Below are 17274 nucleotides of genomic sequence, written 5' to 3' on the forward strand. Positions count from 1 at the left end.
GTCGACCGTCTTAGATGAGCTCGGGCCTATAGAAGCCGGTGGCGTTTCTGGGTGTTGTTGATAAATGGCTTTTGCTTTGCGTAGTAGAGTTTCAAGTTGCACTTACGGCTGTAGTGCCGAACTGTATTTACTGACATTGTTTTTCTGAAGTGTTCCTGAGGCCATGCCGTGATATCCTTTACACATTGATGTCTGTTTTGATGCAGTGCCGCCTGAGGGATCGAAGGTCACGGGCATTCAATGTTGGTTTTCGGCCTTGCCGCTTACATGCAGTCATTTCTCCAGATTCTCTGAACCTTTTGATGATATTATGGACTGTAGATGATGAAATCCCTAAATTCCTTGCAATTGTACGTTGAGGAACATTGTCCTTAAACTGTTCGACTATTTTCACACACACTTGTTCACAAAGAGGTGAACCTCGCCCCATCTTTGCTTGTGAATGACAGCAATTCAGGGAAGCTCCTTTTATACCCAATCATGGCACCCACCTGTTCCCAATTAGCCTGTTCACCTGTGGGATGTTCCAAACAGGAGTTTGATGAGCATTCCTCAACTTTCTCAGTCTTTTTTGCCACCAGTCCCAGCTTTTTTGGAACGTGTTGCAGCCATAAAATTCTAAGTTAATGTTGATTTGCTAAAAACAATAAAGTTTATCAGTTTGAACATAAAATATCTTGTCTTTGTAGTGTCTTCAATTAAATATAGGTTGAACATGATTTACAAATCATTGTATTCTGTTTTTATTTATGTTTAACACAACATCCCAACTTCATTGGAATTGGGGTTGTATAAAAGTTCTGGTATTTCAGCGCAAAAAAAAAGACAAACTGCACAACGAAAGTACGACAAACCCAGTGAAGCTATGTGACAGAAACAAACCTCCAGGTGTTTTCTACAAAACTGAAGATAAGCGGTTCAGAGGATGGATGGATGGGCATGCAAATGACCGAAAGCATAAATTTAAACCAACAAAAAACGGTTTTAGGGGAACATACAGTAAATGTATTGTAATTGCCCGGCCATACCCCACACCAGCAGTTTAAGCAGGGAAGCCCAGATTTTCCTCTCCCCAGCCACTTCGTCCAGCTCTTCTGGGGGGATCCTGAGGCGTTCCCAGGTCAGCTGGGAGACATAGTCCCTCTCCAGCGTGTCCTGGGTCGTCCCCAGAGCCTCCTCCCGGTGGGAAGTGCCCCGAAATACTTCGAGGTGGTGTCTATGGGGCATCCTAACCAGATGCCCGTGCTCCCTCCTCTGGCTCCTCTGGATGCGGAGGAGCATCGGCTCGACTCTGAGCCCCTCCCGGAAGACCGAGCTTCTCACCCTATATCTAAGGGAAAGCCCGGAGACCCTGCGGTGGAAACTAATTTCGGCCACTTTTATTCCCCATCTTGTTTTTTCGATCACAACCCACAGCTCGTGACCATCGGTGAGGGTAGGAATGGAGATCGACCGGTAAATCAAGAGCTTCACCTTTCAGCTGCGCTCTTTCTTTACCATAACAAACCGATAGAAAAGCTGCAATACTTCAGACACTGCACCAATCTGCCTGTCAATCGCCCATTCTGTTCTTCCCTCACTCGTGAAAAAGACCCCTAACTGTCATGAACGGAACAGAGGATAGGACCCAAAAATGCACGACTCCAAAACAAATGGACATTTTCAAAAAAGAGAGGTTTAATATCCGGGCAGAGGTCGGTACACAGGCAGGCAATCCAAAAAAGGCAACAGTATCACAAAAACGTGAGGCAAAAAGGCGAGGTTGATAATCGGAACAGGGGCTAGTCTTATTGTGAGTCTGTGACATGGAAACAAGGAATGAACGAGGCACAGGTGGTGAAGATGCTCTCAGGAGCAGGTGTGTATGAGACAGGGGGAAGACAACAACTGGAACACACACCCATGACACAAACAAAATTGAAAGCAATTTGTTCAGATAAATAATCCAAAATCAGAACTATGTGACATCAATTACGGAGTACTGCAAGGATCAGTTCTTGGACCCAAACTGTTTATATTGTACATTAATGACCTGGTACATGGATCTAAGCTACTTTGGACCATCTAATTGCTGATGTTGATGTTTCAATAATAATAGATGGGACGGAAATTTAAAAAGTAACAGAAACCACATTTTTAGGAATCGTGATTGATGAATAATATCTTGCCCGGAAATAACATAAATTAAACAAAAGAAAAACATTGCAAAAGCCATCATGGTATTACATAAAGTAAAATTTACATTAAACAAATCTACATTGTTAACATTATACAATGTAATGATTGTTCCATGGCGGAAAGGTGGGCGACTGGTTAGAGCGTCTGCCTCACAGTTCTGAGAACCGGGGTTCAATCCCCGGCCCCGCCTGTGTGGAGTTTGCATGTTCTCCCCGTGCTTGCGTGGGTTTTCTCCAGGCACTCGGGTTTTCTCCAGGCACTCCGGTTTTCTCCTACATCCCAAAAACATGCACACGACGTTCATTGAAGATGCTAAATTGCCCGTAGGTGTGAATGGTTGTTTGTTTCTATGTGCCCTGTGATTGGCTGGCAACCAGCTCAGGGTGTACCCCGCCTCTTGCCCGATGATAGCTGGGATAGGCTCCAGCACGCCCGCGACCCTAGTGAGGAGAAGCGGCTCAGAAAATGTATGGATGGATGATTGTTCCATACCTGACCTACTGTGTAGAAATCTGGGGATCAACATGCAAAACCTATATCCAACCTATATTTATTTTTAAAAAAGCGCTTTAAATAACATTTAAAAATAGCCGCCATAGAGATCCCTCTAACCCATGATTTATAAAATATTGAAATCCTTGATTTAGTAGAGTTAAAATTATTACAAACAATGTAAAAAGCCAATAAAACTATCTTACCAATATATATTCAAAGTTTTAAAAAACTGAGCAACTACAATTTGAAACGGACAGAAGTCTTTAAAATACCAAGATCAAGAACCAAACTGATGGAAATAAGTACTGTAGGTGTTAAGTTATGGAACAATCTATCATAAAAACAAACGAGCCACGCTCAATTAATATATTAAAGAAGCTTAAAAAAAATCAAGGGTATTTATAATTATTAAATGGTTAATTAATACAGTGATCTGCGATTGGCTGGCAACCAGTTCAGGGTGTACCCCGCCTCCTGCCCGATGACAGCTGGGATAGGCTCCAGCACGCCCGCGACCCTCGTGAGGAGAAGCGGCTCAGAAAATGGATGGATGGATGGATGGATAATACAGTGATCTGCAGAATACATTCAGATGTTGGTAATTTTTTAAATAGAGAAGCTAAAGGGAAATTTGACAGTGAAATGTAAATGTTTTTTCTGTACAAAATGCAGAAAAAAGGTTTTATTCTTCCATCTGCTCCTTTTAATTCGAACTGTGTGTTTTCATGGAAACATGTTTGTTTTTTTTCTTATGTAATCTAATGAAATAAAAAAAATAAAAAAATAAAACATGGATGAAGAATTATATCATTTTTTTATACCCTATTTCCTTTCATGTGTCTGTGCCCTACCCTTCTTTGCTGGACAGGTCGAGGTGCGTGTGGATATCCAGCAGGACCTCTTTAAAGAAGCACAGCCTCTTGTGCTCAGCTTCCTGGGTGAGGTCAAACACCTGTTCCATATCCTCCATGTAGCGAGGGTTACAGCGGTTCAGCTCTTCCAAAGCCTTTTCATAGCGCACTTTAGCCTGCAAAACACATCCAAAGATATATTGATACACATTGAACTTCATTACAGCACATATTGTACTTACCTTACATTAATGCAGACTTTTTCAATTCCAGTGAGCACTGGACATTTTACCACTTTGAAAGGAAATGAGGACTTTAAAACTGAATTTACACTCCTTGAAGTCTCGGCGCCCTTTGCACAATGGTCATTGCACTGGACTATTGCAATATTAGTCATTCGAACTGCTCTAAGGGCTAGAGGACTCTGCATCTTTTGCACAATTGTCAAAAATAAATAAATAAAAAAAATGTACCGGCATTACCAGATAACTATTAACCCTTTATTGCTCAGTGACTGTTTTTTGTCAATGTCTTTATGTCTCAAAAGTGTTCTCTGTCAATTGACTGTTGTCGTACTAGAGCGGCTCCAACTACCGGAGACAAATTCCTTGTGTGTTTTTTGGACATACTTGGCAAATAAAGATGATTCTGATTCTGATTTACCCAACTGTGCCCAAATCTGAGCCAGTCACTGGACGTCTCAGTCAGAAACTAATGAAGTATAACTTTTTTTTTCTCTTCAGGAATGCAAGGCATCTTATCTTGTGAGTTATGTTAATTCATAAAAAACAGTACATTTACAATAAAGATTTTAGCAGTAAAATATGACTTTGGTTAAAGAGCGTACTGTGTGTAATAGATCAGCACAGAGGTGTTGCAGGAAGAGGTAAGTACATCACCAGTTTAATAATGTCATACCAGGCTCAGATTGTTATTCTGCCCTCTGACTAGTCTTAAATATAGACTATTTTCCAAAATGTTTATGTTATCTCGCTATTCCTGGAATCAGCATGCTGGGTTCATGCTAAAAAGCTCTTGGCTTCCTCACAAATCTCTGTGAACTGACTGATCGAGAATTTGTCAAAGGATTTCCCTTTGTTTGGTTGATCACTTCCCTCTTCATGACCTCGAGCTTTTTGCCACTGGGAGAGTAGAAAACACAGGAAACAAGTCAGGTCATGTTTCAAAGTCACAAAAACACACATAGGCTTTTCTGGACTCCCTGACACACACACATTGGGTGAAGAGCTCCACATGTACGCGTGTACATGTGTGTGTATTTGTGGATGTGTGTGTGTCCGCGTGCAGCCTTTATCCATTCAAATATCCAGCACTGCAGCTGAAGATATAGTTGAAGGTTAAGGTTGTTGATCCAGAATATCAATGTAAGCGTGTGGGTGCATGTTAGCATCGTACTATTTCAGCCTCCTGGTTGCAGCGCTCCACACGGGCCGAATATTTGCGGACTTCCTCTTGAGACTTAGATGGGTCAGCCTTAGCATGTGTTTCCCTGTTAACAGCTGACCACTCCTCCTTCCTGGCCTGATGGTAGCTCTTCTTACTTGAATCCAACTAGACACAAAAACAAATGCACATCCATTGCCCTCTAACCTCACATATACTGAAAAAGTCACCCTGAAAGGGTAAAGAAATTAATGTATCAAACCTCTTTTAATTTGCGGACCCAGGGTTTCTGTGCTTTGCGGAAGCCATCGTCAGCCTCCTTTGTCTCCCTGAAACCTCCAATCATCTGCTTGTGGAAGGCTTCTTTCTGCCAATTTCGCACCTTCTCACTGTCTTCTGCCGCTAGCCGGTCACGGAGCTCCTGATGCACCTCACTGAGCCGATCGGCTGCCTGCATGAACGCGTGCCACGCCTTCTCCAGTGTACCATACTGAGGCCCTGAGTAATAAGTACAAGGAAAGATAATTACTCCTGCTCAATTTGGTAACAGACAAATAATGTTTGATATTGGTAAAAGTGGCAAAGCCCTGTCGTAGAGAAAATATGTAATTACAGGGTTTACGACAGAGTTCTGTTAATATGGCGCTGACCTAACTGTCTGAACACAGTAGTCTATCACTGACCAATGCCAGGGGAGTAGTAAAGTCTTAATTACAGCAAATGTGAATGAAAAACACTTCTAGGGTATAAATATAAAACAATCAATGAAAACTATTTATGGCAACAACAGAGCATGGCCTCTTGTGCCTTGGGCCAATCCCAATTCTACGCCTTAGCCCTTGGTTTTGCGTGTGCACGAGAACGAAGGGTAAACTGTAAGCTGAAGGGGTTCGGGCTAAGACGAAGTGGTGTATAGCCTTTGAAACCAAGTGTGGTCCGGGAGCTCACTTGAAAGCGAGAGGTATGGGACTCCGTCCCCAGTGACTGACATTGTAATCACCTGTGTCCTGGCTTGCTCTTGTGTGTGGTGTCATGGAAAGCTCAAACAGTAAATCTATGTTTCTAGATAGAGTGATGGCGCATACCCTGTTAGGGTGAAAGCCGTACTTCCTCATCAAGCCAATTTGCCCCCAGAACAAATTGCAGTCCCTGTTAGCTACAGAAGCTAGCCAGCCACCGGTTAAGCAAGAATAATCTGGTAAACCTCTCTTCATTGCCACTTGCTGGCAAGGGGCCAGAGATAATTACTCTATGCTTTCTGGTGAGATTTCAAGTCTTGGCTTTGTTCCTCTTTGTAATTTCTGATTCCCTCATCATTGTATCATGGGAGCCGACGTAACACTACATCCGAGGTAACTAGTGTTGTTAGCCCCACGATGATGTTTAGGCCTACTGCGTCTCAGCTCCCTAAAGCTAGCTTCAATGTCGGGTGCTCTGTCCTCAGAAATGCACATTTAAGTGGCTGGGCTGGGGTTTTAAACTTGATTTTACAAGTGATGGCATCACCTATGACTAATGTGTAGGAAAAGGAGTGAATTTGTTATGCATCTGAACAGGCTCGCCACGGTTAGCGAGATACTTGGGGTTAATGCTAACAGAGATAGTAGGTCGGCTACAACCAATAATATCAGGTGGGCCCGCCACATTTACAGTTACCAAACTATTGTGCTCTAGTTGGCGAGCATGTCCCTCTAATAGAGAAAACCTTTCAAGGAGAAGTTGATACACGAGTTGACACATTATTTGGTCGGAGTTTTGGAGGCCAAAGCTAGTAGCTAGTAGTTATGTTCTTAACCTTATATTGTTATTTCTATTTCATATGACATCTGATTGGCTAAGAAGACAACCACCATTCATAGTGCATATTTGTACTAAACCAGCGATGGGAATTCTCAAGACCCCAGGTAGATAACGTTGACATGGCAAGACGCAGAAACTGAAATCTGATTAAACAAAAACATTTAAAACGATTGGAAGCTAGACAGTAAAGACACACACGGAGACAAATGACTGCTGAAAATAAATAAATATATATTAATATAGTTTGTATTATGCGGCACGGTGCACGACTGGTTAGCACATCTGCCTCACAGTGCTGAGGACCGGGGTTCAAATCCCTGCCCCGCTTGTGCGAAGTTTGTATGTTCTCCCCGTACCTGCGTGGGTTTTCTCCGGGTACTCCGGTTTTCTCCCACATAACCAAAACATACGTGGTAGGTTGATTGAAGACTCTAAATTGCCCTTAGGTGTGAATGTGTGCGCGAATGGTTGTTTGTTTATATGTGCCCTGCGATTGGCTGGCGACCAGTTCAGGGTGTTTTTTTTTAGCAAACTTCATGCGGGTTTAGATGTGTCTTGCACTGAGGAGAGGCTTCCGTGGGGGCACTTTGCCATTAAGCCCCGACTGGTGGAGGGCTGCAGTGATGGTGGACTTTCTAGAACTTTCTCCCATCTCCCGACTGCATCTCTGGAGCTCAGCCACAGTGATCTTTGGGTTCTTCTTTACCTCTCTCACCAAGGCTTATTTCCGCGGAAACTCAGCTTCGTCTTCTTGACTTGGCGATGCTCGTTTTCCTGCTTCCTCCACTTGCGAACCATGGATTCGATGATCCTGAATTCTCTCGCGGCTGCTCGATTCCCATGTTCCTCTGATAGTTGATAGCTGATAGCTTGCAGTTTAAACTGTGCTTCGTAAGCGTGTCTCTTTGTAGGTGCCATTTTCGGGGGTCCTTAGCCAAACCGATGTTTTGCACAATGGACATACCGGCGCTATATACCTACTGGGGGCATGCCTTTAGCGTCCTCCTTCACGTGCACCCTTCCCCCCTTTAACGGCTGCATGCTGTCCTCAGCCACGTCCGCTTCTCCTCTATATAAGCAGCGTGTCGGCAGGAAATGCTCCCAGTCAGTGAAGCGCCGCGCTCATCACACAACAACAATTATAGATATTGGAACTCGGTGCACACATAAGGCCTGCCGCATTATAAGGCACCCCATCCATTTTGGAGAGAAGACTTTTAAGTGCGCATTATGGTCGTGAAAATACGTTAAATGAATTTAGCAAATGGCTGCAATATAACAGAGTGAAAAAGTTAAGAAATCGGAGTGCCCGGAGAAAACCCACGCAGGCACAGGGAGAACATGAAAACTCCACACAGGCGGGACCGGGGATTGAACCCGGGTCCGCAGAACTGTGAGGCTGACGCTCTAACCAGTACGCCACATTTATCTATTTATTCAAAATAATGTCTTTGCATTAGGCGATTACATTTCATGCACGTTCTCCAGCTTTAGAGAACCTCCTCTCACATGGCTTTTATGGACCTTTTGTTCACCATGTGCTATGATGTAATATAATATTTAACTTGTTACTATATCACATTGTACAGTTTGTATATGTATATGCTTCTATTTTGCTCTGTTTTACTCTGGCACTGCAAATACCTTACCTGGTTAAGGTTCAATAAATAAATAAAAAATACATTATGGACAGCTCTAAGTCAGTTTTTAAATACAACAGTGTGAAGTGTTTGGTATCTGTAAATGTTTACATTTATTATTATTTTTTTTTTAAAAGACTGCACATTGCTAATATTTATTTGTGAACATAGAAAATACAGACCAAAAGCTGGGCTTCATTTCCCAGTCTTGTACTATGGCAAACACGGCATTTTTCGGCAGGCTGGAGGAGTTCCCGCCTGGGAAGGTTTTTTATTTTTTTTCCTCCCCACGACTTACTGGTGTAGCGGTTATGTATGACATAAGAATTGTGCTTAATTTAGAAGGAAACGATGATTTGGAAGTGGCGCCTGCGTCTCTTCTGGGTTATCGTAATTTTAAATTACAGCGTTATAAATCAAGATATTTGATATATATAAGGGGCACCATGTCATATTTTTACAAGTTTAACAAGGCAAAATGACGACAAACCTTTTTAATCAGTCTCTTATCGGAAGGTGGCTCCATTTTAGAAACTTTGAGTTCTAGACTTTCCAGAGGTTTCGTTTCGAACCCAATCACACAAAACAATGATGCAAATGGTGAATTTTACAGAGAATTTAATAATAAAAAGGGGTTTCCACAGGACAAAACGCAGATAAACACAAAACAAACAAGGTACAGACGAACATCGGCAAAGGAAGGGATTTGTGACATGAGATGAGCAGAATGGGCATGTAGTGAATGCGTATAGCTGAAGACTCCTGTTCTCGTTAATATAAACCCAAATATGCACTAATTCGTACTTTTAGTGGACCGCAATGTTGGACTTACATGTTTGGAACACATTTGAGGCAGGCGAGTCAGGCTCCCGAGTGTTCGGCCGCACCGGGAACAGGTGGATTCAACGGAAGGGAGGAAGGAAAAAAGGAGGAAAAGCAGGAGGTCAACGAGTTCCCAGGCAGGACGTCTCTCGGGTGTCTCTGTTTGCCAGACGTTCCCTCGGACTGAGTTCGGGCCCCCAAGCAGGGTGGCTCGGAGCGCTGGGGATCATCCGATGAGTCCTTGCCACCTCAGGTGAGATGGGCGTCCTGCCTGGCCCGGTCGTTGGCGAGTTGGTCAGGGTGAGACCAAAGGAAGACTTCTCCACCAAAACTCCAAAAACTTCTTTCCGGGTCCCAGCTCCGGCCCCTTTTACGGCTGGAGCGGGTCCAAAAGGGGGCCCCTTTTCTACCACCTTCGCGAACACCAAGGGCTGGACTGCCTTTTGGCGTTATTTTTCCATTTTAGGATTATTTTTTGCTTTAAAACCAGTGGAATTAAATATTAATTATTGGATTTAAGATAACGAGACCATTTCCTCACCCTGCCCGCTTTTTCCACACTCATCCTCTTTCATACCTGTAGTGAATGTTTCAAATGTTGTGTGGTGTGGAGAACATTACTATTTTCCATGTGACATTTGAGGTGTGGGGAGGAACATTTAATCTGGTTCAGTTAACAACATATTCGAGGTTAGACATTCAAGTTTGCAGCAATACAGTCACTAGTGGCGTTCATGTAAAGTTCTTAAAATATTAACTCCCAGTCGAGTCACAGACTGTCTTATGAACCCATGTCTGTAGTGTCGTTCCTGAGTTCCTTTAAACTGAATCTGTGTAAGCATCTCAGGATCAACTTCCTATTTGTACTGTCCGGAAAAGTTAGAAATCTCGCTCTCATAATTTTCGGTTGGCAGGTGGTAGAAGGCGACTTCCTCAATATGCAAAATGGCATCTTTGGGGACGTCGAGCCACATGGTTTGATTTGGCAGGGCGAGTCTCGTTGTGGTGTCGTGGTGGTCATAACTCAGCGTTGCGCTTAGGGCTGGTGTGTTGACTAGCCACTTGGACCCAACAATTTCCGTATGAGTAATAGTAACCTGGTAGCTTCTGGTAGGTGTAGCTTCTGCTCTACACCACGACCCATCCTTCATGGGCTTCAGGCCACAAATCCCAGAAGTTACTGGTGCAGTCCTTGGCGTGGCAAGGATGCTGTCACAGAGGTTGGACCTGCTTGACCTGTCTGGTCACGGTGTGTGGACCATCCTCCGTTTTGTGCATGATGCATCGTGGGCAAAGTCTTGTATGACCCCCCCCTCCCTTTCGCACTGTGAGGCCACGAATGGCGGTGAAGTGCGCTTCACGGAAGCGCAACAACCAAAGTCCACGATAATGCGAATGCGCAGGTACAAAGTTAAGGGGAAACCGAAGTCAAGCTTGCGCAGCGCGCAGGAACGAAGAAGAGAAGGAGCGCCGGTCACGGCGAGCCACAGAAAGACAAAACAAAAAAAGGCAGGCAACTTCGCCATCACGAACAATGTGGAACAGAAGAGGAAGGCTGGGGACCAGCACAGAAGGAGGCTCACATCACCAGTGGATGCTGCTGAGTCTGAGGTCTCTAAGGAGAGACAAACCCCACGTCCTGTGCTGTTGAAGCCGTGCATGTGTGAAAGTCACGGAAGAAGCAAGATGACTTAGCGGCCCTCGACGGACCGGGCCAGCTCTGTAGAGAAGTCACTATGAAGGTCAGCGTGATGGCTGAAAATGCAGTCTATTGTTTAGGGGCAGAGTCCACAAATTGATTTTCGAAGGGCACAACTTTTGTATTTATTAGAGGGTCGAGTGGCCTCAAAAGGTCGAGAGCAAGTCCAGTGTCACAGGAGCGACCCCTGGCGGGCCTGCTTGGTATCACAGGTGTAGTCCCCCCTTTTGTAAGATCGTCAACCGGTTGCGGCAAATTGGGGACTACTAGGAAGCAATGAGTTAATGAGCGGTGGTTCCATTGTAGGTTTAGGGCGCATACACCCACTGCAGTGACGGCAGACGGTGGCACGGTGTTAACGGGAAAACAAAATGTTCGTCTGTTGTGCAGTCATGCAAATTAATTCCACCAGCAACATTGGGGCCGTAGCGCTCTTTGTGCGGTGGTTGGACAAGATGGCAGAAAAACATGTCAAGTTCTCTTAGTCGGTTCAGCGGTGGCAAGGTGGCTACAGGGGACTCGGCGGTGTCGTCGATGGGGGTGTCGTTACTTGAAGGAGTGTGGGCTGACAGGTCGCCATCCTCCGAGTGGTCCCACCCCAGGCACCGGCCTGAGGACAGTTGCAGAGTTGGTAGTGGTAATGCCTGTTCCACCTGCGCCCACAGCTGAAGATTTTTGTAATCGATTAGTGGCTCGAACCGGCAGAGCAGGTCTTGGCCGATGAGCAGGGGGACGGTTTCAATTGGAGACATGTAGACCGGGTGGACTAATGTTATGGGGCCAATTGTCCAGTGGAGCATAGTTACTGTGTTTAGCTCGGTATTAGTTACTGAAAAAGCACGAGTAGTTAGTGCGCAGCGTTGCAGTTGAAGGTCGCGGCCACTGGCTTGTAGCAATGTCAGAAGTTGATTGAACACAGCATGGGACATAACAGTGATGTCTGCTGCGGGGTCAATCAGAGCTTCTTGGACAAGTTCATGCTCCAGCGTAACAGCTAAATAGAACTTTCGAGACGTACCTTTAGCGGTTAGTTCACCCAAAAGCTGTCGGAATGGCAGAAGGTTATTTAGTAGAGTGATGTCACGCGAGTCAGGGCCCCCGCCTGGGTCGAGTCGGACGATTAGGACACAGAGGGGTTTAGGGATCGGTCGTCACAACATGGTCCGCTAAGGTTATGACGAGGTGAGGTCGTCGAAGAGTCGGCCGGGGTCACGGAGGCACTTGGCAGGTCATTAGGGGAATAACGTAGGTTACCTGGTTGACCTATTGCGTCCTCTGTGGCCCTATTCGACTCAGTCAGGCCTAGTCATAATGATGGGTCCCGCTTTTTGTCTTTGGACAGGCTGCGGAGCACCTCAAGTAATTCTTCTGCCATGGCAATAAATTCCCTTTGGGAGCTGTTGGTTTGGGAGTCCTTTTCCCGGTGGTCACTTGTTGTTTTATGGTCTCGGTTGGACGAGTCAGATTTAGGCTGGTCGTTAGGTGTACCCTGTTTCAACGTGTAAGATTGGCGCGAATTAGAGCTGCGGTCATTCCATGATTTTGATTTGTCGTTGAATTGGCGTTGCTGGTTACGACGACCATTGTTGTACGCGGGCCGAGATTGGTTGTATGGGTTAAACGACTTCTTTTGATTGTCGGGTTTAACAATGCCAGAACGTGGTGTGTGAGTTACACGCGTGTTGTATGTAGCTCCATCTAATTCCATCTGTGGTGGTGCGTTTGTAAAGAAGACGTCTGAGTCTTGTGCTTTAGAGGGAGGGTGTTTTTGTTTAGCAAAACCCTTGGCGGCCAGTTCACGCAGTTGGGCACTGGACAGTGTGCGCGGGCACGCTGCGACGCCCAGCTGGTGGCTGGTGTTAGGATGTAGGTTTTCAACAAACAGTGTTTTGAAATTTTTGTCCTCCTCCATATTCGGCTCATTTACATTTCCAAAGTACACTTTACGCAATCGGCAGTAATAAGCTTGGGGTGTCTCCAGTCTCCCCTGTTTAACTGTGAGGGCTGCAGAAAGCCGGTTACGGCCTCTGGGTCATCAAATTCTTGAGACAATGCTTGGCAGAGGGCCGGGTAATCGGTCAGCACATGAGCCGGTTGTCGTTCAATTAAGCTGCTGACTTCTCGGCGAGATGTAACTTTGATAAGGTACAATCTACAGCAGAAGGGAATCGTTTAAGGTGAAATTCAAGGTCTCCAAGGTACGCGGCTGTGTCGTGTGACCCGTTTGGCTTAGGTTCAAACCTCGGAATGTTTCGCGCCACTTTGTCTAGGTCTCTTAGAGTCATACCTGGAGTAGCGCTGGGTGGAGGGAGAGTCAGGGGTGAGTCGAAAAGGTGAACTGGTGGGGTTGCCACCCGTGGGGAGGCCGCACGGCGCTCCCTGAAGGGTTCTGGCCCAAAGGTTGGAGATTTTTTGTAGGGCTCCGTGACACTTCTGGCGAGGGAGGACCCCACGCTGTCTTAGCATGGGCCAGAGTACTGGGATGAGTCAGAGAGTCGGTGGGCAGCTGTTGAGCTAATTGTAGCTTACGCCTGACATGGGTTAATTCATCCTCTTGGTCTCGGAGCTGTTGTTGGAGGCGGGACAGCTCCGTCTCCCTGATTAACATCTGTGTCCTGAGCCCATACGACTGTTCCATCTCTTTGGAGCGTTCCGCTTTGAGTGTGTCGGTGCGTTCAGTGAGCCGCTGAATGTCACCGGAAGCTTGCCGCGGCAGAATAGTTGCTCGTTGATATTCGGCCCATAATTCAAGCACTTGGTCATTAGACGGTCGGTCAGCTAATTCTACCAATTTAGCTTTTAAGTGGGCAATCTCGGCATAAGCGTCTTGTAGTTGGTTATACTGACCTCCGGAAGTTAATTCGCTCGAGGTAGGGGCTTGGGTTGTTTTATCATCATCATAGTTTAATCTCCCCTCCTTGAGCCGTCACCTTGTCGTGGTGGAGGGGTTTGTGTGTCCCAGTGATCCTAGGAGCGAAGTTGTCTGGGGCTTTATGCCCCTGGCAGGGTCACCCATGACAAACAGGTCCTAGGTGAGGGACCAGACAAAGCACGGCTCAAAGACCCCTAATGATGACGACAAACAATAGACTTCGTTTTCCCTTGCCCGGACGCGGGTCACCGGGGCCCCCCACTGGAGCCAGGCCTGGTGGTGGGGCTGCAACATCGCGTGGACATCGGGGACAGTGCCTCTGGATTGGCAGACTGGGGTGGTGGTCCCCCTTTTTAGAAGGGGGATCGGAGGGTGTGTTCCAACAACAGGGGGATCACACTGCTCAGCCTCCCTGGTAAGGTCTATTCAGGGGTGCTGGAGAGGAGGGTCCGTCGGGAAGTCTAATCTCAGATTCAGGAGGAGCAGTGTGGTTTTCGTCCTGGCCGTGGAACAGTGGACCAGCTCTACACCCTCGGCAGGGTCCTCGAGGGTGCATGGGAGTTCGCCCAACCAGACTACATGTGTTTTGTGGACTTGGAGAAGGCGTTCGACCGTGTCCCTCGGGGAGTCCTGTGGTGGGTGCTTCGGGAGTATGGGGTACTGAACCCCCTGATACGGGCTGTTCGGTCCCTGTACGACCGGAGTCAGAGTTTGGTCCGCATATCCGTCAGTAAGTCGGACTCATTCCCGGTGAGGGTTGGACTGCGCCAAGGCTGCCATTTGTCGCCGATTCTGTTCATAACTTTTATGGACAGAATTTCTAGGCGCAGCCGAGGCGTAGAGGGGGTCCAGTTTGGTGGCCTCAGTATTGAGACCATGGTCCTCAGTCGGAAAACTGTGGCATGCCCTCTCCAGGTTGGGGATGAGATCCTGCCCCAAGTGGAGGAGTTCAAGTATCTTGGGGTCTTGTTCACGAGTGAGGGAAGAATGGAACGGGAGATCGACAGGCGGATCGGTGCAGCGTCTGCAGTGATGCGGACTTTGTATCGGTCCTTTGTGGTGAAGAAGGAGCTAAGGCGAAGCTCTCAATTTACCTGTCGATCTACGTTCCTACCCTCACCTATGGTCATGAGCTGTGGGTCGTGACCGAAAGAACAAGATCCCGGGTTAAAAGCGGCCGAAATGAGTTTCCTCCGCAGGGTGTCCGGGCTCTCCCTTAGAGATAGGGTGAGAAGCTCGGTCATCCGAGAGGATCTCAGAGTAGAGCCGCTGCTCCTCCACATCGAGAGGAGCCAGATGAGGTGGCTGGGGCATCTGATTTGGATGCCTCCCGGACGCCTCCCTGGTGAGGTGTTCTGGGCACGTCCCACCGGGAGGAGACCCCGGGGACGACCCAGGACACGCTGGAGAGACTACGTCCTTCGGCTGGCTTGGGAACGCCTCGGGACCCCCCCGGAAGAGCTGGATGAAGTGGCTAGGGAGAGGGAAGTCTGGACGTCCCTGCTAAAGCTACTGCCCCCGTGACCCGACCCGGATAAAATGGATGGATGGATAGTTTAATCTGCCGCTGTCTTTCGACGGTAACTGTGCAGCTTCAGCTGCAGTAATGAGGTCGGCTATCCGAGCCTCCGCATAATCGTATTGCATTTCAACATCGCGCGCGGTGGTGTCTTTTAACTGTGCAATTAACTGGAATTGCTTGTGCTGTTCAGCTTCCAGTCTGTGTTTCACCAGAGTGTGCTCTTGGTCGCTCCATTTGAGTTGGGCCACCACGTTCAGCACCATGCAGCCAAGAGTTCGCATGAGATTTTTATCTTTTAAGGTTTTGTGCTCGGCGTCACTCATAAGTCAGAATCAGAATCATGTTTATTTGCCAAGTATGTCCAAAACACACAAGGAATTTGTCTCCGGTAGTTGGAGCCGCTCTAGTACAACAGACAGTCAATTTACAGAACACTTTGGAGACACAAAGACATTGACAAAAAACAATTGTGCAAAAAGATGCAGAGTCCTCTAGCACTTAGAGCAGTTCGAATGACTAATATTGCAATAGTCCGGTGCAATGACCATTGTGCAAAGGGCGCTGAGACTTCAAGGAGTGTATGCGGTTTAAAGTGACGAGTAGTGCGATAATCTGGGACAATGGTTTTGCAAATGTTACAGATACTCCTCAATCAGTGTGCAAATGGAGCAGATGCTACTCTGGCATGAGTGGCCAGTATATGCAAATAGTGCAGCACGGCGAGACAACTACAGTGAGTGCACGAGTAATACATAATTGGCCCCACAGAAATGTGACAACGAACTCAAGTCAAAAAATTGCCAGCTTGTTGTAATGGAATTATAGGTGAGCTGTTTAAGAAGTTGATTGCAAGAGGGAAGAAGCTTTTGGAATGTCTACTAGTTCTAGTTTGCATTGATGGGTAGCGCCTACCTGAGGGAAGGAGCTGGAAAAGCTGGTGACCGAGGTGCGGAGGGTCCGAGAGGATTTTGCACGCCCTTGTCTTAGTTCTGGCAGCGTGCAAGTCCTCAAGGGTGGGTAGGGGGGTACCGACAATACTTTCAGCAGTTTTGATTGTCCGTTGCAGTCGGAGTTTGTCCTTTTTTGTAGCAGCACCAAACCAGACTGTGATGGAAGAACACAGGACTGATTCGATGACCGCTGTGTAGAACTGTCTCAGCAGCTCCGGTGGCAGGCCGTGCTTTCTCAGAAGCCGCAGGAAGTACATCCTCTGCTGGGCCTTTTTGAGGACGGAGTTGATGTTGGTCCCCACTTCAGGTCCTGAGAGATTGTAATTCCCAGGAACTTGAAGGTCTCGATGGTTGACACAAGGCAGCTGGACAACGTGAGGGGCAGCTGTGGCGAAGGATGCCTCGATCGAAGGAAGTCCACGATCATCTCAACAGTTTTGAGCGTGTTCAGCTCCAGGTAGTGTCGGCCGCACCACAGCTCCAGCCGCTCCGCTTCCTGTCGATATGCAGACTCGTCACCGTCCTTGATGAGGCCGATTACAGTGGTGTCATCTGCAAACTTCATGAGTTTGACAGTCGGGTTCGCTGAGGTGCAGTCGTTCGTGTAGAGAGAGAAGAGCAGCGGAGAGAGTACACAACCTTGGGGCGCCCCAGTGCTGATGCTGCGTGTGGATGAGGTGGCCTCCCCCAGCCTGACCTGCTGTGTCCTGCCCATCAGAAAGCTGTAAATCCACTGGCAGATGGCAGGTGAGGCGCTGAGCTGGAGAAGCTTAGATGAAAGGAGTTTAGGGATGATGGTGTTGAACGCTGAGCTGAAGTCCACGAACAGGATCCTCACGTAGGTCCCTGCACTGTCGAGGTGTTCTCGGATGAAGTGCAGTCCCATGTTGACTGCATCATCCGCAGATCTGTTCGCTTGGTAGGCAAACTGCAGGGGGTCCAGCAGGGGACCTGTGACACTCTTGAGGTGGTCCAGCACGAGACGTTCAAAGGACTTCATGACCACAGATGTCAAAGCGACAGGCCTGTAGTCATTCAGAC

At 47.1% G+C, this 17274-nt stretch overlaps 1 protein-coding gene across 12 annotated transcripts in view; it reads right to left on the reverse strand.

Moving 5' to 3' along the window:
- pacsin3 (protein kinase C and casein kinase substrate in neurons 3) overlaps positions 1-17274 on the reverse strand; it is a 102804-nt gene that overhangs the window by 36331 nt on the left and 49199 nt on the right. For 10 of the 12 annotated variants that reach the window (XM_061765139.1, XM_061765138.1, XM_061765140.1 and 7 more), the window contains 3 exons: positions 5191-5426; positions 4941-5096; positions 3525-3700 (listed from right to left, as the gene is read on the reverse strand). In XM_061765139.1, the coding sequence (XP_061621123.1) occupies positions 3525-3700; positions 4941-5096; positions 5191-5426 (568 nt within the window). Of the gene's footprint in view, positions 1-811; positions 2451-3524; positions 3701-4940; positions 5097-5190; positions 5427-9200; positions 11864-17274 lie in introns of those variants that run through there. The other 2 variants (XM_061765149.1, XM_061765148.1) reach the window with 2 other exon arrangements.

Source organism: Phyllopteryx taeniolatus, unplaced genomic scaffold, assembly GCF_024500385.1.
Source record: "Phyllopteryx taeniolatus isolate TA_2022b unplaced genomic scaffold, UOR_Ptae_1.2 contig_26, whole genome shotgun sequence".
In the NCBI taxonomy this organism is placed as follows: domain Eukaryota; kingdom Metazoa; phylum Chordata; class Actinopteri; order Syngnathiformes; family Syngnathidae; genus Phyllopteryx; species Phyllopteryx taeniolatus.